Raw genomic sequence first — 24,915 nt, forward strand, 5'->3', positions numbered from 1 at the left:
TAACAAGATTTATCATAAAGTAAGGTTTCAGTGGCAGTAACTGTCTTGTTGTTCTGTTTGTACACTACACATCTGAGTGGGTTCCCATGATGGAAATTCGCTGCACAATACAAATAACAAAAACTTGGACTATCCAAGGATCCTCCAAGCAGATAAATTCTAGACCAGTTAAATTCCCCTTGCACTTCTGCACCTTCAGGAAGCAGAAAACTAGTGCGAAGTCCTATTCTTTTGGTGGTTTCTGGCTGAGAATATTAGTGCACAGCATGGAGAGCTACACTTGTCCAGCACTTTCGCCTCAGTGTTTTTCTCCAGGTGCTGCTCGCCTGTTTTTTTCTACTTGGCACTATGGTGGAAAGCTTTCTGGCTGATCTGCATCAATCATCGGTGCTGGATAAAGCTGTTGACATTCTTACAGCAGACAAAATGAAATGGATGCAAGCTTGGGAATCCTGTTTTCTAATACTTTACTGCAGTGTCTTAACAACCACATGCAGTGCTCCTAGTCAATGGCTTCTCATTAAAATGTCACATAACTAATCAGAATTACAGATAATACAAGGAAATCAGCCATTTTTAGTGTCGTCATTACTACCAGTGCAGCTCTCACTTTTCCCTTGTACCCTAGTGGATTGCAAGTAGTTGCTGTCATGGTTGAGGATAATGAAGGGAGCACAGGGACCAAATCAAAGTGTTTTTTTGCTTGGTTGTTTGTTTGTTTAAGTAATCCCAGACAATTTCCTGACACTGTAAACCTCTGACTATCCTTTTCTCTCCAAACCTTCCCTTCTCCAGCACCACAGCATCTTTTCCCCTTTTCTGAGCATTACATACTCTAGTTCTCACCTTCTTCAGAAGACGGTTCCAAAAGATCATTCAACTTCTGCTGTAATGTCTTTGATGCTTGGAGAGTTATCAGCTTAGGCAGACATATCAACCAGGTTGGAAATGTGCCAGGTGCTTCTTAGCAGCCAAGACAGATACAAGATCTCTAAGGAAGAGCCAAAACCAGAGTACATTAAGTCAAATGTTCCTTCTTTATCGCAGGATGCTGTTCTTCGCTAACAAGTGGAGCAGATGGAGCTTCTTTCATGCTTTTCCCATCCAGACTGATCCATTCAGATATTTGGGTCGTTACAGCAGTAACTAAAAGCAACAATGTGCCCCGTAGCACATCATCAACAGGACTCTAGTGTACCAGACCCCACAAACAAATGATAACAATACAGTAAAAAACATGCATTATTTTGCCCTGAAGAGTTTGCACTGCAACACAGTCAAGATAAAGCAAGATGCAACATATATACAGTATTTGTAGTAAAGGACAGCAAACATTTTAACTATATTATATGTTAGTTCTTGTTTCGTGTTCAGTTATCTAATGTACTATACTGGGATATGTTTAATGAAAAAAAAATCAGTGAATGATTTACATGGAGTATGTAATTAGTAAAGGGCAAGAGTGCAGGCATAACTTGGGAATGAAAAACAGGGCAGGATACAGGGAAACAGGATGGGATAGAGGAAGGTAAGTCAGAGGGCAGATAGACGAGGTCATGGAAAAGACAGTAGAAGGAACGGGTCCAAAAAGATGGGGAAAAAAAAAAAAAGACTAGTGTCCTGTGTGAAGCACACAGTATATCATGTGTGCCCTGTTGAATAAATGAACCATCTACTGGCCTATTAAAAAAATATCTTCTCTTCATTACTTTGTGAGTGTTACTGCAAGAAATGCAGTATTTCAGAAGGATTTGTCCCAGAGAACTTTGAGAAAAAAAAATACCTACCATAAACAGAAATACTTTAAAAGATTATCCAGACATCAGCATTAGGAATTGCATATAACTATTAGAGGCACTTTGGCATCCGCATAATTGTATCACCTTGGATTTTAATAGGGATCCATTGTCTTGTAAAGATTTTTAAGCATCTGTTAGTTCTTCCCTAATGCACTCAGACTGCTGATATCCTGAGAATATGTTCTTATTATTGTTCAGTATAATTCCCCAAAGAATATCCCACACTTCATGAGAGGATTTGAGAGTCTGATTTTAATACAGGAAATAGAATATCTATTTTAGACACAGTAAAAATGGGGCAGCAATTGTTGAACAGTCTCCATAAATGACATGTAATAAAACTAAGTATCATAAAAGCTAGCCTTTAGGCTAGGCGATTGAATATTCTGTATAATTTCAAAGGGACTTTAAAAATAAAACAGAAAAAAAGAAGACAGAAGGACATGCAGAAGTTTGTTAAAGTCAGAGGCCACAGTCTGGTAAGATGTGCTGATAGCACAAAGACAGCACAGCTGCAGGTAGAAGGCTAGGATGCTGCTCAGAAATTTGGTGTGCAGCCTGCAGCAGCTCTATCATAGCAATTCATGATCACTGGGTATGTTTTGAAAAATATATGGAACTAAACACCTGTGACTTCTTAGGTTTCTTTTTTTTTTTTTTTTTCTTTTAAATTAAACACTTAGGCCAGTTCACCTTTTTGAAGCTATAAAATGCTTCTTAAAGTTCAATATATAGAAGAATGAATTAATAATGAATTTGGTAAAAATAGAACTAAAGGAAAGTGTTCATGAATTTGAATCAAAGTGCTGACTAGCAGTTTTAGCTAGCAGACAGGGTGGAAAAATCCATACAGGTTGAAACAGTTCAACTTCTTTGCAATAAAATGTTTTTGTTCAGGAATGCCAAAAACTTTAAAATATGAATTTTTGTTTCAAAAGAATATTTTCTCGCATTTTAAAAATAGCCTAAGCTAAAATGAGAAGAAGGCTAAGCAAAAGTCTAAGACTAAGCAAAAAAAAGCGCTGAGCTCTGCTCTCTGGGGACAGCGACAGGACCCGAGGGAACAGCATGGAGCTGGGACAGGGGAGGGTCAGGCTGGGGGTTAGGGCAAGGTTCTGCACCCAGAGGGTGGTCGGGCACTGGGACAGGCTCCCCAGGGAGTGGTCATGGCACCGAGCCTGCCAGAGTTCCAAAAGCTTTTGGACAATGCTCTCAGACACATGGTCTGATTTTTGGGTGGTCCTTTGGGAACCCAGGAGTTGGACTCAATGTTCTTTGTGGGTCCCTTCCAACTTGGGATATTCTATGGTTCTATGAAAAGAGGTAACTAAATGAAACAGGAAAAATGTCACATTTCACATTTTGGCCAATATTGTTTGTGCCGTTTCTGAATAGAATTTTTGCCATTGTCCCCATTGTTCTGGTTTAGCTTTCAGCCCCAAATACCTATTTAATTACCAGCTTTCACTTTATTTACAACACTGATTATTTACTGATTTTCAGGCTCTATAAGTCTATTTTCTCAGTGTAAAATTCACTATTTTCTCAATACTTAAAAGACTGGAGCATACGACATGGAAGAAGAGTTGGTTTTGGTAAACCTGTAGTAGAGATGACTAAGAGGGAATTAACTGATGCCTTCAGCTAACTAAAGAAGAGTTATAGAGAAAACAGAGCCAGACGCTTATCAAATGTGTGCAGCAGAAAGAAAGGAGGAGATAATGGTTGCAAGCTGCATCACAGGAAATTCCAGTGCCATATAAAGATAACATCCTTCACAAGGATGGCCAAGCACTGAAACCTGAAACTACAGAACCTGAAAAATCTCCATTCTTGGAGATTTTCAAAGCCTGACAGGGCAAGGCTGAGCAACCTGGTCAAACTTCATAATTAGACCTGCTTTGAGCAGGGGATGGGAATAGATGGGCCCAGCCAACCTAACTCACTCTGTAATGTTAAATGTGAATGTTCTGCATAGTACCACTCTGGTTTAGATCAAAACCACACATGGAATGATTAAGTAACAACCACATGGTTCCCAAAAAGTCCCAGTCAGACTAGGAGTCACACTAGGAATCAGGTCTGTGTGAAACGTCATAGGAATCTAGATGGCCTCTTTCACGCTCTTCTTCAGACTTTCAGTTGAGCTTGCCTAATGTCTAGGAGGAAATTTTCAAAAGCAAACACTTCTTCTCATTGCCTATGTAAGACATTTGAATAGGTTGAGTCCGATAAAAAGAGTAAATGTGAATAATGCACTCTGAGTATTCACAGTCCTTAATTATTAGCAGGTGTTGGACTATTGGGTTTGTGTTGGACTACTCCAATCAAATTTCCAATGAAAAAAAATTGCATGGCCATCACATGGTACCCAAATGAGACAGAGGCATGTCCTAGTCAGTATGGACACAGCCCACCAGCTATACGAGAGTTTTGAGCACTGTAGGTACGTCAGCGTGTGCCACCCCAGGACCAGGAGCTGAAACTATCCCTGGGATTATTTTATTGAGCACTGTAGATTTAACCTTTAGAATGATCTTTCAGGAAGCTAGGCTCCGGGGAATTTTAAATGAGGCTGAGTTTTTTAGTAAGGCCTCTGCACAGGAATAATTTCAATCTGAAGTAGATTTTAGGATCAGCTAAATATTTTTTTTCCTATTAGATTTTCTAACAAGTCTAATTGGTATGTAAATTCTCACATTAAGAACAACTAAGAATGCCAAATCAAGTACCTAAAAGTTAGGAAATGCCAGACTTAGCATTGACAGTGCAGATTGAATCCACATATGCTCCATGTATTATTCATAGTTTCATGGCTGTTTTTTCTCCTCCCAAGGGACTATACAGCTTTCACCTACTAGAAAAGGGACTGAAAACCCATGATATCCTAGTGTGAGGAAGGGTTTTCAAGAGTATAGCTGCCCAGAACTGGTTGCCTCTGTGGCAGCCCTTCCTCACAGCCATGGGTGTTCAGAATTCACAGCACCCTGACCCAGACCTGGCTTCCTACAGGAGCCCCAGGTGTGCTACATCAAAAGCTCACTGAAAGGGAGACATTTCCCTTAGTGACTGTCATTTCCTTGAATGGGAGTTTTCTGATAACATTTGGTATTTTGGAATATTCCCAATGACCTCTAGGTCAGAACTGCAGAAACTAGCCTGTGCCTATAATATAGTTATTTGGGGCAGAAACCAGAGGAACAACTAAAAGAGCTTGAAGAGGTCTACAACACACTGATGTCCCTGCCTCCTGTTACTAGCTGGCTCAGGTGCTGACAGCATAGGATACTCCGCATTGTAGACTGTGGTGCAAAAGGTTAAATGCATAAATGAGTCTGCACACTTTGCTTCTGTAATTGCATTGCTAATAAATGAACCACGCAGTTTCAAGCCAACTTGGTTCCATCTGTATAAACAGCAACCACCTCTTGATTGAAAGGCTGTATTAGGAAAACTGTCTTGCCTATGAAATGGAGCTGTGAAAACTCTCCAAAGATAAATGTTAGAAGACCTATTATGTGGGATATTTAATGTACACTTGACAAAATACAGAAAACAAGTTTGTATTACCACAGATATGAGTTAATAGGCCTATAATTCCGTGTTTGCATTTTGTTAATTCAAACTTTTTTATTCCCAGCTGGGTAGCAAGTCTTTGCATATTTATTTTTCTCAGCACTTAAGGCTGATAGAAATTTGAATGCGAACAGTCTGCCAAAGTGTTCTTCACCTCCCAAGACACTCATGAGCTCCATCAGTCATAACGACAATTTAGCTTTGATGCCTAAGCACTATTTATGTCAAAAGTTTAATGAGAACAGACTTACCCTTCATACAGGGAATTAAGATCATGATTTTTGTGGGAATGTTTCTACATTTGCATGATATGGTTATACACAAGTATGTGAGCAATAATAAAAAAATAATGTAAAATGAATAAATACTTTGAAGACAGTATTCCTTAGCAGTGAATTTTGATTTAGGATTCTGTGTCAGCTCCAGAAGCTGAACATATCAATGGGAAAAATAAATAAGGTGAACTTACAAGGTACAAGCGGAGCATGGATTACTCGTCTTTTAACTGAAATGTCCTCTTCCTCTCCCCTTAAGTAGGAAAGAAATCTTTCCTGAGGCTTTGCAGTAGAAAAACTGAAATTGTCCCAAGACTTGCTGAAATCATTCACTACTATGAGAAGAGGAGGTCGCTGAGTGTTAGCCCAGGTCAGCCAACCACAGCCCAAATGAACAAGTCCTTAAGCCACAATTTTTTTTCACCCTATACCTTCCTTCAACAGACCCTTTAGGGCCCGTCTCCAGATGAAACCCTGTGCTTTGTTTCTCTCCCAACCCTAAACCTATATGCTGGTGGAGACTTAGCCTAAAAGACCCCAACTATGGCTCAGATCAATATGTCCTCAGGGGAGAATTCTGTTTGCATGTCCCTCTTTCCTCTAACAGCCCTTTTCCTGACCCACTCCCTGCCTTCTTCCTTTCCAAACACAAACTCTCGTACCCTTAAACTGTGATATAGCCGAAGCTTAGCACAACACCACTAGGCTTTGTCTTTTGGAGCACAGTCTCAGGCATTAAATTTTCTGCCACCCAATCCTTCCCTTCACAGCCCTTTTTGAAGTCTATTCCAGCAGGAGCTCTAGCCTTTGTCTTTCTACCAATCCTAACCCTAACCTAAACCTTAACCTCATTCAGCTGAATGAAATTTAGCCCAAAGTAGCCTAGCCCTAGCCCAGATAAATATGTCTGGCATGTAAACTGCAGCTAAGCATAAGATCTCAGTCATGGCCCGGGTGAAAAAGATCTCAGAGGAGAATCCTTTTGACAACCCACTCTTCCCCTTGGCAGCCCCTTGCCAGACAACTACAGCTGGAAATCCCACTCCTTCTATTTCTTCTAACCCTTACCCCAAACCTAGGTGTCAGCTGAGCCCTAGCCTGACAGACCCAGACATAGTCCAGGTGAACATGTCTCCAGCAAACAATTCTTCCAACCCCTGCTGTCCTTCAGCAGTCCCTTTCCAATCCCTAAACAAACAGATCTTTAGACTTTCTTCCTTCTCTGAAACCAAAACATAACCAAGTTCCTAAGCACAGTTGTGGACTGAGACTTAGCCCAAGGCCCCTAACCACCACCCACATGAGAAATTTCTCAGAGAGTAATTCTTTTTGCAGCCCCTTTCCTTCCCCAGTCCAAAAAGAGATACAAATTTTGTCTGTTCCCTGTCCCTAAGCCTAATTTTAGCCTGAGCTCTAAAACTCAACACCAACTGAGACGGCCAAAGACCCCAAGCCATTGCCAAGATGACCAAGTTCTCAGAAGAGGAATTCTTCAGCAATTCTTTTTCAGGTTGACTTCAAGCGGAGCTCTAGACTCTGCCCCCTTAGAACTCCAACTTAGCCTGAACGCAAAGGATGGGTTGAGCCTTAACTCCAAATTGTGTTAATGGCGTACTGTGTTCACCTTAGAGTAATTTGGGGTCATGATGTATGTGAGATAATACAACAGCCAATCTTGTCCAAGATTTTGTCAAATTTTGTCCAAGATTTGTCAACTTCCTGACATGAAAGAAACCTTACATTTGTTTTGTCAGGATTCTATCTTCTTTCTTTAAATGCTGAGAGGCTTAATTTACTTCTGCTATATCCACCTGACTTCTAGTCTAAAGAATATCCAGAACTGCAAGGACATAGGGCTTCCATACTGATTTACAATAATCATAAAATCTCATGGAACTGATATTTTTGAAGCATTAGTTTCTTTTTCTGCACACCATATCAAAGAACAGGTTCTGAGATTTAAATACTTTTGTGCACCCTCTGTATACTTTTCCATAAAAACCTTCTGCCAGTTCAAATTTTATTGCAATAATTTTATTTTTAGGCTTAGAGCCGTTGCAAGTTATTATACAGGATATGCTTAATAATGGTTGTAAAACAAGAAAGGAAGAAGGAAAAGGGGAAGAAGAGAGACTACAAAAAAAAAAAAATCTTTATTCTTTCTGGCTCTGTAATTGTATTCTCATTTGTAATGAGAATAATCAACCTTCTGCTCTGATTCTTTGGAGAATGATGTAAGAAACATTTTATATTCAGCACTGCCAGAAAGTGTCCTTGGGATAGCTTTGGTCAAATAAATCCATTAAGATTTTTGAAGATTAATATTAAATTGCTATTTGTATCAAAATTAGTATGAAGTAGATTGTTTGCTTTATCTGATGTGCACAGTCTCAGTAGTATGTAAGTTCCTGCCATTTTTAATGTTACCAAAACACAAACTTCCTGCAAAATATTTCAATCAGTGACAAATTTTATGTCTACTTATTGCTGTACCACATTAGTTCAGAATAAAAAGATAAATTTCAGATTCATTTGTTTCACCATCCCAAGCAAACTGAAACGGGCTATGTTCAAGGCGGATCTGCTACCTTTTTAACACCAATCTGTTTCCTACGTCTGCGCTGCTATTCACGGTGTTGCCACTCGGTGGTGCTACGGGGCCACAAAAACTTCAGCGGATCTTAAATTCAACCGCTTATATTTTTCAATCGAGACTCATCAGGTTCTTGCAGTGTTTTCTTGCCTAGGTAACTTTAAAATGAACAAAATCTATGTTCTATGGCCTGTGTTTTAAAAAACAATGCTTTCAAATTTTCAGGTGTTTTTCAGATAATGTATTTTGTACTAAAACTACATGATCACTGTTCTGCCACCCCTATCTATATAGGGCGGTATCTAAACTAAGCAACTACTTACAGAGTAAGAATTTATTTGGCATGTTAGGGGGTCTCAGTTGTGCAACTGTCTGTACCATGAAAACTAACATTTTCCAATACATGTGTATAGTCTATGCTGAAGCATAAACACACAGAAAAAGTATTAGGACTTTCAATAAATTTAATCTTCAAAAAGTATATAACTGTCTATTAGTAAAATGTCCTGCCTTAGACAGTTGCTACAACTACTTTCAGCAATACCTTTCATTCCAACTTAAGTCAACTAGAAAAGAAGCACTTGACTGCCTGTTTAAAGGTGGCATAATAAGAAAAAAAATCTCAAGAACACTTCTGAAATACTTTACAAAGAACTCTATGAACTTTTAAAACATAAATACTTGTGTGTGAAAAATATACTGACTTTACAAAATAAGGCAAAGCTACTAGTATACAAAAACAGTGTAAGCTATCACTGTGCTGTTTAAACAAACGTTATTTTACTATATTTCAGATTTCAAGTATCCCATACAGGCTTCTTTCTGCCATACTATGAGATGAACACCCTTTATAAGTAAAGTTGCAAGCTGAAAGAATGGGACGTGCTGTTAGCTTCCATCAATGTCGCACTGCAAAAGACTAAAGCTGCAGTGACTGTAAAGCTTCTCGACCATGTCAGCTCCTGGGGTCTGACATCTAAAATTCTGCAGGAACCCTGGACGCTGTGAGACCAGGTTTCTGAAAAATAAAAATAAAGACATGACATGCATTCGGGATCAAATTTTTGAGAGCTCATTTTTAAAGTGCATGGATAAATTAAGATTTGGAGTCCAGGCAGTATTTTACATAAAGCTCACCAATTAATTCCACATATTAAGCCAGCTGTGGGAGTTGAGATCTTAGGAAATAAGGCACTTGGAAAGCATCTATGTTGTTACACTACCTTGGCTAGTATATTTCGAAATTACACCGATTTTTCAATGGCATTTTTAAAAACCTTCTCTGCGAAAGAGAAGGCCTCTGAACGTCCATGAAACGGGCCTCTGAAACGGGACAGGAGGCAACATCTCCCTGTCTGTCCCAGGAACCCGTGGGTTGCCTCATGGCCAGCTTTGGCCGCTCCCTGTACCTGTAGCTGGCACGCCGCAGGTACGTGCTGGTTCACACGCTCGGCGTGGGGCGTGCGAGGCTCAGGACCAGAGGTGCTCCCACTGGGGTGGCGGCACAATTCCAGGCGTTGCACAAGCACCGGGGCCCTGTGGCTTTATGTGGTTTGGGGAGGTGCAGGAAGGCTTTCCCTGTACCGAGCCCTACAGAACAAAATCCCCGCTGACATCTGTAGGCCGAGAAGAACCGGGGACGGCTTTGGTGTTGGTAAGAGCTGAGGCAAACCATTAATTAACACGCCCACTCCTCTTCGGGGCGACTACAAAGCAACATGAAGGTGGTTTAACACTGGTGGAAACGCACCCTGGCTGCTCACGGAGGGGTCGCTGCCCCTCTCCCTGCCTCCCTCCCTCAGCACCACGACCCCCGAGCCCCCTCGGAGCCTCCTCCCCGCCGCCACCGGGCGGCGCCCGGCCTCGCTCGGCGGCTGCCACGTCGAGGCCGCCTCCCCGGGCCGAGGAGGAGGAGGAGGAAGAAGGAGGAAGGGAGGAGGACGAGGAGGAGGGGGCGGAGATGGCGGCGGGGCGCTGACGTTGCGGGGAGGAGGAAGGAGGAGGAAGAGGAGGAGACCCGGCTGCCTCCGGGGCAGAGGCTGCCGCGTCCCGCGGAGGCTCGGCGCGGCTCCGCGTCCCCCCCCTGACCGCCGTCCATAAGGCGGTGGCCGCGATGCGCTCGGCCTGAGCGCCCGCCTCGGGTCCCCTTCTTCGTGCCTGCGAGGGGCGGCGATGGCCGCGGGCAGCTGGCAGCAGGCGGCGGCCCAGCAGGCCGAGGAGACGGCGGCCCGGGTGCGGGACGCGCTGGCGGGAGGCCTGGGCCTGCTGCGAGCCGAGCTGGGCCTGGAGCTGGGCCTCGACCCGCACGGCCTGCCCACCTGGCTCGCCCTGGGGCTGCCGGCCGCGCTGGGGCTCGGGCTGCTCGGGCTGCTGCTGGCCCTGGCCTGCGGGAGCGGCCTCCGCAGGAAGGCAGCGGCCGGCCGGGCCGAGAGGAAGGGCGACGAGGCGGCGGCGGCGACGGCCCTGACAGGCGGCGGGGGGCCGGGCAAGGCGGCGGGGCAGCTGGGGCTGAAGGGCGACGAGCAGAAGAAGAGGAGCAAGAAGAAGCTGCCCGAGAAAGCGGCGAGGGTGAGAGGGGAGCCGGGGAGACTCGGCCACGGAGCCCTGGGCACCGCCGGGGAATTGGGGGGGACGAGGGCCGAGATAGCGGGGTTCACCCCGGTGGCATCCGCCGGGCTCCCTCCGGGCTGCCCGCGAGCTTTGCAAACCAACATTTAGGTGAAAACGATGCTTTTTTCCTCCTGGGGAAGGAGAAGAGAGCTCCCCGCTTTTTTAGTGGAACCGTGGGTTATGTACGCACGCTGTACTGTTGCATTTTTACTATCAACATTGTCTTTTTACTATCAATCGAAAGCTTAGTGGATCAGGAGCTGGTAGCAGAGACCTTACTGTGGTTCAGCTTCTCAAGGCAGGAGTCGCAGCCCAGGCAGGTACAGGCTGTTGGAAGCCTCGTAAAGGCTGCGATGATTCAAACTTGAGTAAGGCTTTCTGCTGCGCCTTTTCGGCAGGACACGTTAACACCAGGCTTGTGGTGAATTTGCCTCGCTAGGAACATGTCTCGGTTGTTACAGTAAGGATCGTCTCCTTTAATAAGGAAATCTGTCTCTCAGCAGCCGCTTAAAAACAGATCGTGCCTGTCTTTTATTTTAATCCTCGGTCTGTGATGTAGGAATCTTGTGTCTTTGACAGCGTTTTCATGAGAAAATTAATTGAATGCAGAAATTATCAGCTGTCCTTTTCAAGCTTCCAGTTATCATAGTTTTGGGACTTGAAGGGATTGCTTCAATAGCTTTTATGTTGTTGGTATGTTTGTAATCCTATTTACATCCAAATGGATTATAGGAATGAAAGTGCAGCAGCTGTCCCCTGCCTTTTACAACTATGTCTTTTAATTATATAGTGTGAAATTTAATATGAATTGTTTGCCTAATGACGAGAAAAAGGAGGTGCAGAAAGGGGTTGTGCCTTCGTTTGGTTCTGTGGCAATACTGAGACTTGAGAAGTTTTGTTAAAGATTTTTTAGCCTGCTCTCCATTAAAAAAATACGAAAGTCTGTATATAGCACCAAACTGTCTTTTGAGCAGTGAACTCCTGAAACTCACTGGAGCTGATTCTGCAAGTTGCAATAGGCTAATAACTAAGCACCAAGAAGAGGAAGCACTGTGATTCAGAATTTTTCAAATGTTGCTAGGTCTCCATTTTGAAGAAGACACGTTAAGATGCAGTGTTTTTTTGCTGTCCTGAAAGGGACATCCTCCAAGGCTTAATAGATCTGTTATGCTTTCTAGAAAACAGACTAAGCCTAGAAATAATCCCAGTTTTTCTTATTTTATTTAAACTCCAGTGTAAAAACAAAACATACACTCTTGCAAGTCATCATTGGAGACACTGAAAAATGCCTGAACAGAAGACAGAGTGAAGAAATAGATACAGTGTTGACAGTGTTCCGCAGTGTAGTGCTTTATAAAAGCAAGCTTTGTATTAATTGTGTATAAACTTAACTAGCCGACATTTTTAGTGAATATAAATACTTGTATTGTTTCCAGCTTGGTTTACTCAGGCACAAAATAGCGAAAGTTAAGGCTATGGAAGAGCAAATAGTTTCATAGTCAAAAAGGAGTAAAAGAGTTTTTCAGCTGTCAAGATATCATTCTGTATTCTTAAGATTTGAAAAGTTATTTTCGTAGTACTTTGTATCCATTATTTCAATGCAGAGATAAGATTAAAAAAAACTTTGCAGGAAGGAAAATGAAAGAACTGAATCATTAACTACAGTGCAAACAAGTTTGTATCAGCAGTGAAGTTAAATAGGCCTGCCTCGTGCTAGTTTTCCAACATAAGTTCACGGGGACCTGTATTAGCGCGTTCCAAGATTTTCTGACTTGTTTCACCATGAAAAACATTCAAAATCACATGGGAAATTTACAGAAGCAGCAGAAAATCCTACCGAAGGCTGCGTAGTGGTTTCATCTTGTATTTTTGTACACTCGTGCTAATAACGAGGTCTGTGAAGGAAAAAGAGTAAGCCTATTATCAGTAGATTTACCAGAGGGTTTGCTATGCCAGGGTCTAGATTTCCATTACAGGCATTACAGAAAGCTTAGAGCAACTGGTCTGGAGCATTAAAAAGCACACTCCAGATGTCTAATTAAAAGCCGTAGGGTTACTTTAATGTAGGGTTACTGAGCTCATTGTGGGGCGGGTGATGTATGCTCTCATCAGTCAGGATCAGAAATGTTCTCCACCGTTCCCTTTCCGAGGAAGAGTATTATTGCTTTGTTTCTTGTGTTTGGGTTTATTTGGTTCCTTCATAGGTACGGTACAATTTAACTGAGATTTTTAGTACGATGTGGAGCTGAACGGCAGGGAGTTGACTGGAAGCTGTAGTAGCTGTGGTGTTCTGTTTATTGACTTGCTGTGGGTAGACTGAGATCAAGTGAATGATCTAGCGTTCATTAGCACTAAGTTCAGAGAGCCAGTCCTGGCTTCCTCCAGCAGCTTGGAGCAAGGTAGCGTCATGGTACCTTCACTTCAGATTCTCTCTGTAGATGTGCAGTAAACCTCAAGCCCCTTTTTCTCTTTTCCTTAGCTCCTGGCAGGGGACAGAGCACTTTGTCTTCCATCTCAGAGCTCTTTAGCCCCTAGTAAGATATTTTTTTTCCTTTCCTTTCCAAAAATCTCTTGATCTTTCATCTTAGTTCCTTTCCCTTGTGAATAATTCCTGTGCTTCGCTTCTACTTTTTAAACCTTCAGAAGAAAAAAGGTGAAACTGATATTACATGGTTTCTGTAAAATCTGGAAAACATCACAGAAATTTAAGAGTAATAATCTGCGTTCAGCTACAGCTTATAGAAAGCCATTCATCCCATCTATTTACAGATGCAGAAAATACCAAGCTGACAATATATTTCCTATTGTTTGAAGTATACCAGAACAGTAAAGGCTGCACGCTGAAGTTTAATTTTGGTACAAGCATTGGCATTCATTTGAGAAAGCTTCTTACTTGGCCTCCTTGAAAGAACTTTTCAGGCTATGCTTATTACGCTTAGAAATAGACTGCATAAAGACTTTTTCATACTTTTAACTGATACTCACGTGTTGTACCTGTCCAAGTGCAGCAGTAATAAGGCTGTAGGCTTGTCCAGGGCTTGCAGAGAAAATTGCTTAGTTTCTGTCTTAAGAAAAGCTTATAGAAAATAGTGGTAAATGGATTCTTTCATTGGCCAAAAAAATTGTAAGTAGGCATAGCTTTGTAATGTGTAACTGAGGACTTTGGCTAATATGGCCTTGTAAAACTCGAATGATAGCAATTTCATTACTGCTTTTTGCAGTGTGAAACTGAGGTATCCGTAGCATTGTACTGTGTTTAAAGAACAGTATTTTTGGTTTCAGCACTTAATGTCAGCAAAACCTCTATTCCACTTCTGGATTATCTTAACGCCCTCAAAAAAGAATGTATGTGGAAAAAGGGTTGTTTAAATATTGGAGTTTTAAGATCAGCAGGCGAGTTCAGGAGCGCATTCAGAAATGAGTATTGTTATTGACAGCAGTATTTCTGCTGTCACATCTTCCCTATAGCTGTTTGGACAAAGAGGAAAAAAAGATGGCATATAGTAACTCGATCAATCTAAGTGAATTAATATTATTTGTGGAAGTTTAGTATATTACTGCCAAGTTTTAAACTTTGTCTTTTTAGCTATGGTTGCCTTCTAAAAGAAACACTTCTTAATACTCTGGAAAAGCTTTTTTTCTTTCCCGCTTCTGTTACTATCTTTGTTATACCCAAAAATGGTCACATGAATTTTGGTTAAAAGTCTATGATTCATCTGTGGGTAGAAATAAAATGTGGAAAGCTTCCACCGAAAAGGCAAATATTGCAAATATTCAGGGAGAAATGTATGACGGTTCAGGCTTTTAAACTTAATTCTAATGGTCATGGTCTACACGATCAGATGATCAGACAGTGTTTTAAGCAGTCGTGGATGAATTTTTCTGGAGGGTTCTTAACGGATATGAATTAGCTTAGTACTTAGGAGAAACGGCTGAAGGTTTTTCAAATTCAATATATTAAACATTTTATATTGAAATTTTGAGAGAGATAAAGACAGTGGTGTTCAAATTTAAGGTATATATGTTATACCAAAGGAGCAAAGCAATGTACAGAATTAAAAGAAGTTAGCTGGCTGTAAACATTTCTGACACAAGTCCAAGAGCAATACTGCAGCAAATCTGTTATCTAGGCATACCACTAAGTAACTTAGAGTTTCTTTCTCCACCTTACGATCTTAAACATCGTGGATTTTAAAAAGACATTGTACCACTAACAACATAGCTGTACGGCATCTGGAAAAATAGGTTCGAGAACTGATTCTGGCAGTGGGTTATTGTCAAGAATGAACATCAGATCTTTGGTATCCCTGTGGAGTCTTGCACTGTGAGCTTAGTGGAGAGGAACTTCTGGACAGACTTTGGAGAGACAGATCTATAAAACGATTTTTCAGAACGCCAAGGGAAGAAGTGTAGTGTGCTAGATATAAAAGGTCTAATTTAAAGCCAGCTGTTGCAGGAGGAGAGGGGTTAGGTGATCTGATCTTTCAATTTCTATTAATAGTTACAAATAACAAGTTGGCATGCTAGCTAACTACAGTAAGCAATACTATGGTACGCACTGGTGCCAGGGGTGCTCTGTAAGCATAATATAAAATGGCAAGAAATAATTCCCTTCCCAGTTAAGCTGAGGAGCAGATCTGGTATTTAAAGGAGTAGGTCACACTAACTTTGTAAGGTAGCCTTTTACTTCAGAGCAATCAGGTTGGTTTAATGCAAACTTAAGGTAGCTCATGTTTTTTAATAAACAGAATAGCTAAGAACAATGTATGGAGTGGTTTAAACTTTATTGAAATAGATGTTTTGCACAGGAAATACACTTGACCCAGACATTAGAACAAATATGAAGTAGAGTGGTTACTTATGCTTAACACCCTAAATTAGAGTGAAAATTAAATACCTGAATCATTACGAATAACAAGAAACCTGTTGTGTGGACCTAGTATCAATTAATACCTTCGGCAGTTGCATTTCTCTCGGTGAGAGTAATTGCTAACAGCAGTATGAAACTTTGGGTAGTTTAATCCTGTTCAACACAACAACCTCACTCTTCATTTTTTGGGAACATTAAAGAAATTATTGTATTTTTGCATTGGGAATATGGAAGCTGAGGCATATGCCTCTGCTGTCAAAGTGACGATAAGACTTAGGACTGTCCAGATTTTTAACTTCATTATCATAGAAACTTTTGGAAAGTAATACATGCTAATTTCCTTCCTTTAATTACTGTGGAAGGGAAAATAGTTGACTGATGCGATGACTACACTCGAGTCTGACCCTCTGAAAAGAACAACAGGATGTTCTTTGTTCATGCTGCATGTTTAACTTCTAATTTCTGTTCTGCTGTGGAAGTTTAACTTGACAAGTAAGTGAGCTGTGAGGGTTACGCACAGGTACTGGGGGAATAAAGTGAAGAAATTTATTCAAGCTCGGAATGATTTGAAAAATTCAAGCTGCTACAAAGTGCTAAATGTGTTCGTTTAATTAGATAACTTGTGGCGTGTACAGATGTAGCTGGTCTCAAAGCTGGTAACTTACAGAAGTTTCTTTCAATAAGTAATTCCTATATTGAATGAGATGAAATGAGGAGAATTATATTTTCTTTCCATTCTCATTCATACACGTGGTAAATACAGAACTGCAGTGGATATTCTGAGTGCTTATCCAAAATTCTGTGGGTTTTACTCAATCTTGCAGGCATTTTTCAGTCAAGTAGTTGCATTTCAGTAATCGTGTAGGCTAAGCTTTGCTTCATCTGCTTCCTCCAGTTTTTTTATTATTTATACTTACTGTTTATGCAGCCTAATGGACGGTCTTTCCTTGATGTATCTGAGGATGAAATAATACAGCCTGTCTGTAAAGAAAATACAAAGCAACCTTTGGATGCAGAAAAGAAGAATGAAAAGGTCAGTTATGTACTTGAAATGAAAATGTTGAAGTTTAATGCATGTTACTTCAATATCTAATAACTGTATTTGTGGTAGGAAATCCAGTTATTTATCTGAGTGGGAGGGGGGGCATGTTTTTTAATATGGAGAGTATTAATCTAATGCTCTGTTGGAAAGAGCTAATGTATTTTCTCAGCTTCTGAGATCATGCCTTATCACGGAGTGTTTGCGTCAAGCAAAACAAACCCCCATGCTAAACACTGATGCCATTGTTCACAATTTGAAGATGTTAAACCTACAGAAGTTAAGTTTGTGTTTAATCTTTGTGGGCTTCTGTGGAGATGCAGCATAATGATAGTATTGTTAAGTGGCTTGTAAATGGCCCAACAATAGAGGGACTACTATTGAAAGGATTAAGAGCATGTGCATGCTTATTTCTTTTGTCAGATGTATCCATTAGTGATTAGAGATCTTAATTTCTGATGACAAACACAGGCTTTGAAGTCTGGTGTGAGCTTTCTTATTGTGCAAATTGAACAGCTGCATTAGAACATCTTTTTAAAGCTTGATTTGAAGCTTTATGTACTAGGTAGCCATACTAAAGACATGTTATTTTTTTGAGGACTGATCCCTTCTAGCTTTGCCATAAATGCTGTCCCTTCTAGGCAACGTAGATATATTTATGATAGGCCCCGGAGCAAAACTTTATTTTGGTTCTTTTGCTAACATTGTGCATGAAACTTTCTCACTGGCGTGGATTTCTGAAAATATTTAATATATTTCCTGGCTTATGCTACAGTGAAGACTAGCTATCAGTTTTGTTCTGATCAGGTAAACATTGTTGCATTTTTTAATTTTTTACTATTAGGAATGATAAAAATTCACTCTGTTAAAAACCTTTAAATATGTACATACATATATTTTGACAAAGTAAATTGACTTAAATCATTTGATATATTTGAGGATTAATTAATAGAATTTCCTTCCCAAGATGCTTTTGCTCTAACTATACTGAAGAGTATTGGAGAAAGAAAACAGTATTTCATTACTGTAATTTGTTTAGCTCGCTCAAGCTCTAATTAACTTACTTGACTACCCTTTTTTTTTGCAGTTAGTATGTTGGTGAAAAGAAAACTATCAAAAAGTTAATTGTATCATGTCATTTGGCTATAGTACTCTGAAAGCTTTCATTATTGACAAATAGACTTTTCTGTAAAATGGCTTCACCTTAAAATTTCATGCTGCATACTTCTTTCTCTTCTCCATGAGTCACATATCAGACTGTTCTTTTCAAGAACAGAACAAAATGTGATCCTGAAGGAATAACCACGTTTTTATTCTTAACTTTCACTTTATCTTAAGCATGTTTCCAGGCAGGTAAGGTGTTTCAATACTCAACCTGAGCTTTACCTTAAAACTGAATTTTGAAATGTTAAATGAAAGCTGCAGGGGGTTGGTACCACCACATGGATTTTTGATGCTCGTTCAACAGATTATGTTTTCGTATTGCTTTGGGGAAGCATGTTTGCCTCTGGAGTTGATTGTTACCCTTCAATTAAAAACAGCCCCAAGTACTTGCTTTAAGCTACGGGTAACTTTGCAGACATCTAATCATTTGGTTAAGCCTCTCGGGGCAACTGTTGTGTTTGTAACGTTATAAGCCTGCTGAGAAGAACGTTAGGGGTCCTGTGTAGGTGTTCGTTCTTTGTATGGCTTGAGGTGGGCGGTAGGAGGTGATGGGTAGGATTTAAGTAGTGCATGCATGTATACAGATATATAAATATATATAATCTGTCACCTGAAGGGTATGTTTTTTTTGTTGTGTTTAAATATTTGCTTTTGATGAAAAATAGAATTCCATTTGAGTTTCTGTATTTGATAGCTGCTTCAGTCTTGTGAATTTCATGCATGTTTTTTCAGGGTAGTCATTTAGGTTTTGTCCTCTTGTTCTGCTTTGTGTGGAAGGGAAGCTTTGGGCAATGTCTAGATTGTGGCTGATTCATACAGTTGTTCATTCTCTTGACACAGAACAGTTTCTTCCCTTTTTTCAACTTTAGTGACTTGCGCAGTACAGGGTTTTTAGTCATTTAGTATATGGGACTGTATTTAAAAAAAAATTCTGCGGATGACACTGTAGAATCTTAAAACTTTAGTGCCAGTTCTTTTTAAAATTACACAAAACTGCCTTGTCTTGAATACTAGAAGTAAACAGACTATTAAGGACAAAGAAGAAAGGCTTATTTCTCTATAGTTTGTTCTTGCATGGGGGACCATGTATCTTACAGACATAAATTTTGGCAAGCCTGCCAAGTTCCTCCTGTGCTCCTTGGCTGGTGGCAGACCCAACACTGGCAGCTTTCTATGTTGCAGAAGCTGACACTTTGAATGAATAGGGCTTCTGCAAAATTATTGGCTAGGTTGCTTGAGACCCTTTAACATCTTTAACCTTTAGCAGTCAGTTTGTTACCAGGAGAATGATGGTTACAGAACTTGGTTCACCACTTGGCTGGTAGTGAATAAGCTAGATACCTAATTATAGCTGGAAGCTTCTTAGATTAAGTTCTAGTAACTCAGGTTAGGAAAGCAAATATATTTTCAATATTCGAATTCTCAGTCTTTGTTACTAACAAGGACTGTTTTTAAAATCTTACTTTCAAAACTCTTAAGCTTTGTTTTTATCAGAAATGTAGTGTTTGGTGTCAGTATCTCTGTAAAAGTGATTTTCTTAAGAAACTGCAGTTATAACTTGGAGAAGCAGTCATCTTAAACTGCTATCTGAAAGACTTGTGAAGTCTTCTGACGTGTTCTCTTCATGTCAAAGACCAGATGAGTCGTGGTGGCTTTGTAGATGTGAGATTCTAAGACCTCAGCTTCCTTTCTCAGTGTAGCTGAGACTGGAGGATGAAGGTACACGATCACTAACCTCTCCTTTGCTTAAGTGGCAAGAAGCAAATCACAATCATCTTTCATGTTGTCTGCTGTCATGCTTAATCCTTTACTTGGAAGGTGCTCTGAGGAATGATTTGGCTTGTTCGTGTTCTTAGAACCAATTCTTCTCAGGTAGCTTTTGAAACAGTCCCTTTTCTTTTAGAGACTGTTCAGAAGTTACATAGCCAGTATGTGGGTAAATGTAGTTTACTGAATAAGTTTGTGAAATAATTCTGTTTGGATGCTTGCATATTGTGGGTCCCCTAGTACAGCACGTGGTGAATTAACTGCTCTAGTCAGATCTGTGTTACAGGTGTGTTGGCACAGCACTGCATACAAGCAGTGGCATTTTTATTAGCTCTGGTGCTGCACTAACAAGCTGTACTGCTTTCAGTAGCCATGTGGAAGCTACAAGATGCTTTGGGGGCATGCAAACTCAAAGGCATGTACACCGCATACCATGGTGGACCCTTAGGATTTCTGCTACAACTGTGGTGATAATTTACGTGTTACCAGTCCTAGAGATACTGGTGTATGGTTCTTAGCCATGTAAGACTTGCAAATGATATAGTCGAAACTCAGGTAAAAAGCTGGTAATTAACTATTACCTAGTTGCTAGTCTTGCTCTAGACGTCCAGAAAGACATTCAATATACTTGAAATATCTCTATTAGAGTATTCACATACAGAGACAGCAAATCGGTGGAAGTTGTAATTTAATGTGAGTGGGTAGCCTTCTTTCTTTAAAAACTTAAATATTTTTTTCCTTCAGGTTTATCTAGTAGTTCTTACACACCTCTTCACTAGATCAAAAAGCTTTTTAGTATTGTAATTTCTTTCAAAAAAGGCAGGCAAGTCATTTTGCCATCACTTTAGCTTATCAAAAGGTTAAACTCAAAGGCTTTTCTGCAATATACTCCCTCCAAACACCTAAGGTCATTTTTCTTTTTTTGATAGTATCTTTTTAACATCTTATTACTACCTGTTGCACCAAAACTGCTTGAAGGGGTAGTCGTATCTGTTCCTATTCATTTATCTCTGCCTGTATAGCCAAGAAACAATGACAGGTGGAACCATTTAAAAATAAATATAAATGCATATTGCTCTAATCCCAGCTCCTGCTTTGAAGTAATTTTCCATGCTGGAATTCTTACCAACTTGTGTTTTTGTTTGTTTCGTTTCTGTTTGCTTATATTTTAAGGTATCACTCATTCTGTGTTGCTCCACGTATAACTATACAGATTTTGCCAGTGGGATCTGTCTGTCAAACAGTTTGTTTTCCTCTGTGACTGTGATGCTATCAGCATTGCTTCTTCCATCAGGATTTGTGCTCTGTAGCATAAGTACTTCTTCCCTCCATCTGCCGTTTGTATACTGCACAAGGTTTTAATGCCCTTTAACAGTCTTAATTTATGTTTAGGAATAAGTGTTGGTTAGTAGTCCTTTCATTTTCAAGGGACTGTCCATACAGAGGGTTGTTAAGAAAAAAATCTGTTTTAAGTTTGCTCCTGTTCTTTTGTTTTTGTTTTTTAAATTCTAAATATATAGTGAGCGATCACCAAGTAATTAATAAGGTGATGTTTTATTTTTATTCTAGTCAAAGAAAAAAAAGAAATCAAAGGGAGATGCTAAAACGGTTCAAGATACGTCACGTCTAGATGGAAAGGAAGTTGATGAAGGTACTGAGCACAAACATAAAAAAATCGATTAGATGTACTTTGATTTAAATGCTTTTACTTGTTTGTGATTCATAAACACAGAAAACTCATTTTGTCCTACCTCCAGAATTGTATATTAGATCTGGAAATCTGATGTGTGAAACAATGTTTAATGATTTTAACTGTATTTCAGTTAAACTTACAGAAACTGAGAATAGTCATGTATAATATACTAACTAGTGTTATTCATGTTTGCTTTGGGAAGCAAAGTACTATTGCATTGCATCCAGGAAAAAACTTACCTTCTGCCAGTTGTTCATTTTCTCCAGCTAATGTTGAAGTTGCCTGCTGGGTCTGATTTTTAAACTGAACCTTTTTTCAGACTTCAGCTTGATATGAGACGAGGTAAAGCTCTTTCCTGTTTGCTCTGTAACTTAATCATGTTTTCATTTTGGGGGACATATTAGGAACCTGGGAAACTAAAATCAGTAACAGAGAAAAGCGACAGCAGCGGAAGCGAGACAAGGTATTGACTGATGGTGGCTCAGGAGAATCAAATCCCCAAGGGTCAGAAAACACAGCTACTGTATCCATCGAACAGCTGATGCCTACACCATCGCTTCCCGTTGGTCTCAGAAAAAATAAAGGTATGATAGTCAAGAGGTCTGTGAAAAAATTCTATAAAGATGATGTCTCTTGAATGCCCAAATAGTGACTGTTTCGGAAGCATAGGGGATATATTTGGATGTGTAACTCTTGAGGATATTATTTCAAGCCACATAAAGATACCTTTCCTTGTGCAAAACTCCCCCTCTTTTTGAGCCACAGTTTTGGGAGAGCTCAGGAGAGGACATCCTGGAGTAAATGTCTGAGGCAATGTCCTCCACACCAGAGCTCTGTCAGCACTGGTATCGTATGTCAGTAGCTGCACAGTTGCATGGACGTAGGTCTCCATTCCTGCCTTTATGCTCTGACTCTGCTTGTTATGTTCCCTGGAAACTTCAGACTCACCCACAGCACTCTTGCAGGCAGTACTAACTCAACTTTTTGAGTGCTTCCTTGTGGGAAGGTTATGCCTATGAGTTCTCTACACTGATTATATTCATTGCTTAACATGTAGACTCTTTCACTGTCTGGTTTGTTAGTACATGTGCTGAAGTGGTTCATGATGGTGGGACACATCTGGCTGAAGTTTAGTAATCAATTCTAGCAGCTGAGGTTTCAATAAGGAAAAAGGCTTTAGCTCCGAGGGCTGCTGCTGTTTCAGGTAGTCTCATAGATTTAAGCAGTGTGCAGGCATAGGAATTCATATTTTGCTGTAGATGAGAAGTGGTTTAGGAAGCTAAAAGAATCTAAACGCACAATTTAGCTTTCTGGCATATTTCTAATCTGTTGATATGCTCAGCTCTTCAATGAAATGATATTCTAACTAAGCAGCAAAAAGACTGAGCCTAGCTACTGTCTGGTACCTTGTAACAACATACTAAAACTTGCAGGGCTTAACAGTTGTTTTGTTTTTTTTAATTGACTCTTGTTTGCATCTTGACTGAGTGTTTTGAAATTGGATAAATTGTTTCCTGTTTTCTTTTTTTCCTACTATTTACCTACAAACAGCGTCAAGGAACAGTAATTCCAGCTGTCTGTATACTCTATGGCTATCCATGACTATTGTAAACTCTCTAGGCAAAGTTCATTATGCAGCATATGTTTTTATGTATCACCTAATATCAGAATAAATTGAAGAGAATCAGCTTTGTCTAATGTTTTCATGGTAAGGTAAAAGTTAGAAAAGTTAGAAATATCTCTAAGCATTTCAGAAATGTATAGCTACAACTAGCTGGAAAATGACAGCCTCTGTTTTAGATTTCTGCTTGCTATTCTTGGGAAACTAGCTAGAATTCTTTGAAATCTGCAGCTACTAAGTGTATAGGCTGTAAATCACCTTTGAGTTCAATTTGTCTATAAGAATCAACACAAAGAAAAATAGAGTATTAATTTTACTCTTAAGTTTCATGAAAATGGCTTAATTTACTTTGAGGTACTGATTAATGTTATTGGGTGGGGGTTGGCTGTTTTTTTTTAAATACCAGTTATGAATACTCTTAAAGGAATTTTACAGGTGTTGCTGTCTGCAGAAATTTACTCTAGCTCTGTCTCCTCCTACCTCTTAACCAGGTGATACGCTTCTGAATGTGCAAGTCAGCAGCTCTAAACCTTCCAAAGGGGAGTCATCAATTCCACAAGGTAAAAGGCTTTCATGACTAGGATTCCTAATTAACTGGAAACATGCTTTACAGAAGTGGAAGCACATTGTCAGTGCAGGATGTTATGTGGTTACTAATCTGGAACTCTATTATGCAGCTGGCTCTTTTTGCTATGCAAATGTTATACTTCTAAGTTGCAGTTACTACTCAACAGGTTGAAAACAGTCTCTATTACATCTGTTGGGATGTATAAAATAAAAAAAAAAAAGGATCTAGTGTCTGAAATTTTCAGGCAGATTGCTTGCTATACAGATCATTACTTGCAGAATGCTAAAGCTTATTCTCAAGCACCAGTTAAAAATCCCTCATGCTAGCTTTTCAAATTTACTTTTTTTGTGTGTTAATAAGTCTATTTGCTCAGAGAAAAATTAATATAGATAATTTCAAAGATAGCAGTTGATTATTGTAAAGTTTGCACTCATTGCAGGTTGTGTACATGTGGGTTATTCAGTTCTTTCAATGCTCCTTTGAGGGGTTTACTGTAAAGGCATTCATTTTGAGGACATTATTTGTCATATAGTTGTTAAACTATTTGGCTACTTTTAGACTATGCTTGACTGATGAATTGTAATGGCTTTTTGATAGGAGATGGTGATACAGCAGTGCATGAAGTGTATTAGTTTGGCATAGTGATATACAGATGGTGGTTTTTTATAGCCATCATTAGTGGCATTTCTTTAAACAAGGGTAGTCACTGCATTTAAGCAAGTCAACAAATGAGTTATTAAAAGCACCCAGGTCCAGAAAATGCATCACTGCCAGTTTTTGAGGGCTTTGATTCACATGCTAACTTTCTGGACCATAGCATAGAGAGAAGGAGCCATGTACTTCAGAGGTGCCTAATGATAGGGTAGGAGGCAATGATTAAGTTGCAGTAAGGGAAATTCTGTTTGGACGTCATCAAGGAAGCTCTTTACACGGTTGCCTGGAGAGGCTTTGGACTCTCAAGTTCTGGTAATCATAAAGACTGAGTAAAATGACACAATTTTGAACTTAGCTGTACAGAAGTTAGCAGAAGGTGGAGCTAGGTTGCTTCCAGAGATCCATTCCAACCTTAAGTTTTCTGTGATTTTCTATGAAAAGTTGCTGGAAGAGTAGTTTAATAAACAGAATAATCAAGCTTTTGCTCCAGGACTTCAGCTGTCTTCTTGCAAGATTAAAGGGTTGTTCTACCAGCTACACCAACAGTTCCTGTGTTTGCTGTTTTTTGTTGTTGCCATCCCCTAAAAGGACATGTTACCCATAGAGGACATAGATTGACGCAGTGTAGCATCTCTAGAGTTGTGAGAGAAAGGGGACAGTGTTTTTAGGTACAGGGATTGTTGTAT

At 39.9% G+C, this 24,915-nt stretch overlaps 1 protein-coding gene and 1 long non-coding RNA gene across 3 annotated transcripts in view; one reads left to right on the top strand and one right to left on the bottom strand.

Moving 5' to 3' along the window:
- The first annotated feature begins 10,225 nt into the window (after positions 1 to 10,225).
- The window catches only part of MTDH (metadherin), a 33,066-nt gene continuing 18,376 nt past the window's right edge, over positions 10,226 to 24,915 (top strand). Inside the window, exons 1-5 of one of the 2 annotated variants that reach the window (XM_040546603.1) lie at positions 10,226 to 10,811; positions 16,652 to 16,756; positions 21,263 to 21,344; positions 21,791 to 21,970; positions 23,499 to 23,567. In XM_040546603.1, the coding sequence (XP_040402537.1) occupies positions 10,416 to 10,811; positions 16,652 to 16,756; positions 21,263 to 21,344; positions 21,791 to 21,970; positions 23,499 to 23,567 (832 nt within the window). In that variant the 5' untranslated portion in view covers positions 10,226 to 10,415. The remainder of the gene's footprint in view (positions 10,812 to 16,651; positions 16,757 to 21,262; positions 21,345 to 21,790; positions 21,971 to 23,498; positions 23,568 to 24,915) is intronic. The other variant, XM_040546602.1, reaches the window with a different exon arrangement.
- Positions 12,261 to 16,640, bottom strand: LOC121064700. Its single transcript, XR_005816639.1, has 2 exons — positions 13,839 to 16,640; positions 12,261 to 13,490 (listed from the first exon to the last, which is right to left on the bottom strand). It is a non-coding gene; the product is annotated as an uncharacterized LOC121064700 (long non-coding RNA).

Source organism: Cygnus olor, chromosome 2 (assembly GCF_009769625.2).
Source record: "Cygnus olor isolate bCygOlo1 chromosome 2, bCygOlo1.pri.v2, whole genome shotgun sequence".
NCBI classification, from domain to species: domain Eukaryota; kingdom Metazoa; phylum Chordata; class Aves; order Anseriformes; family Anatidae; genus Cygnus; species Cygnus olor.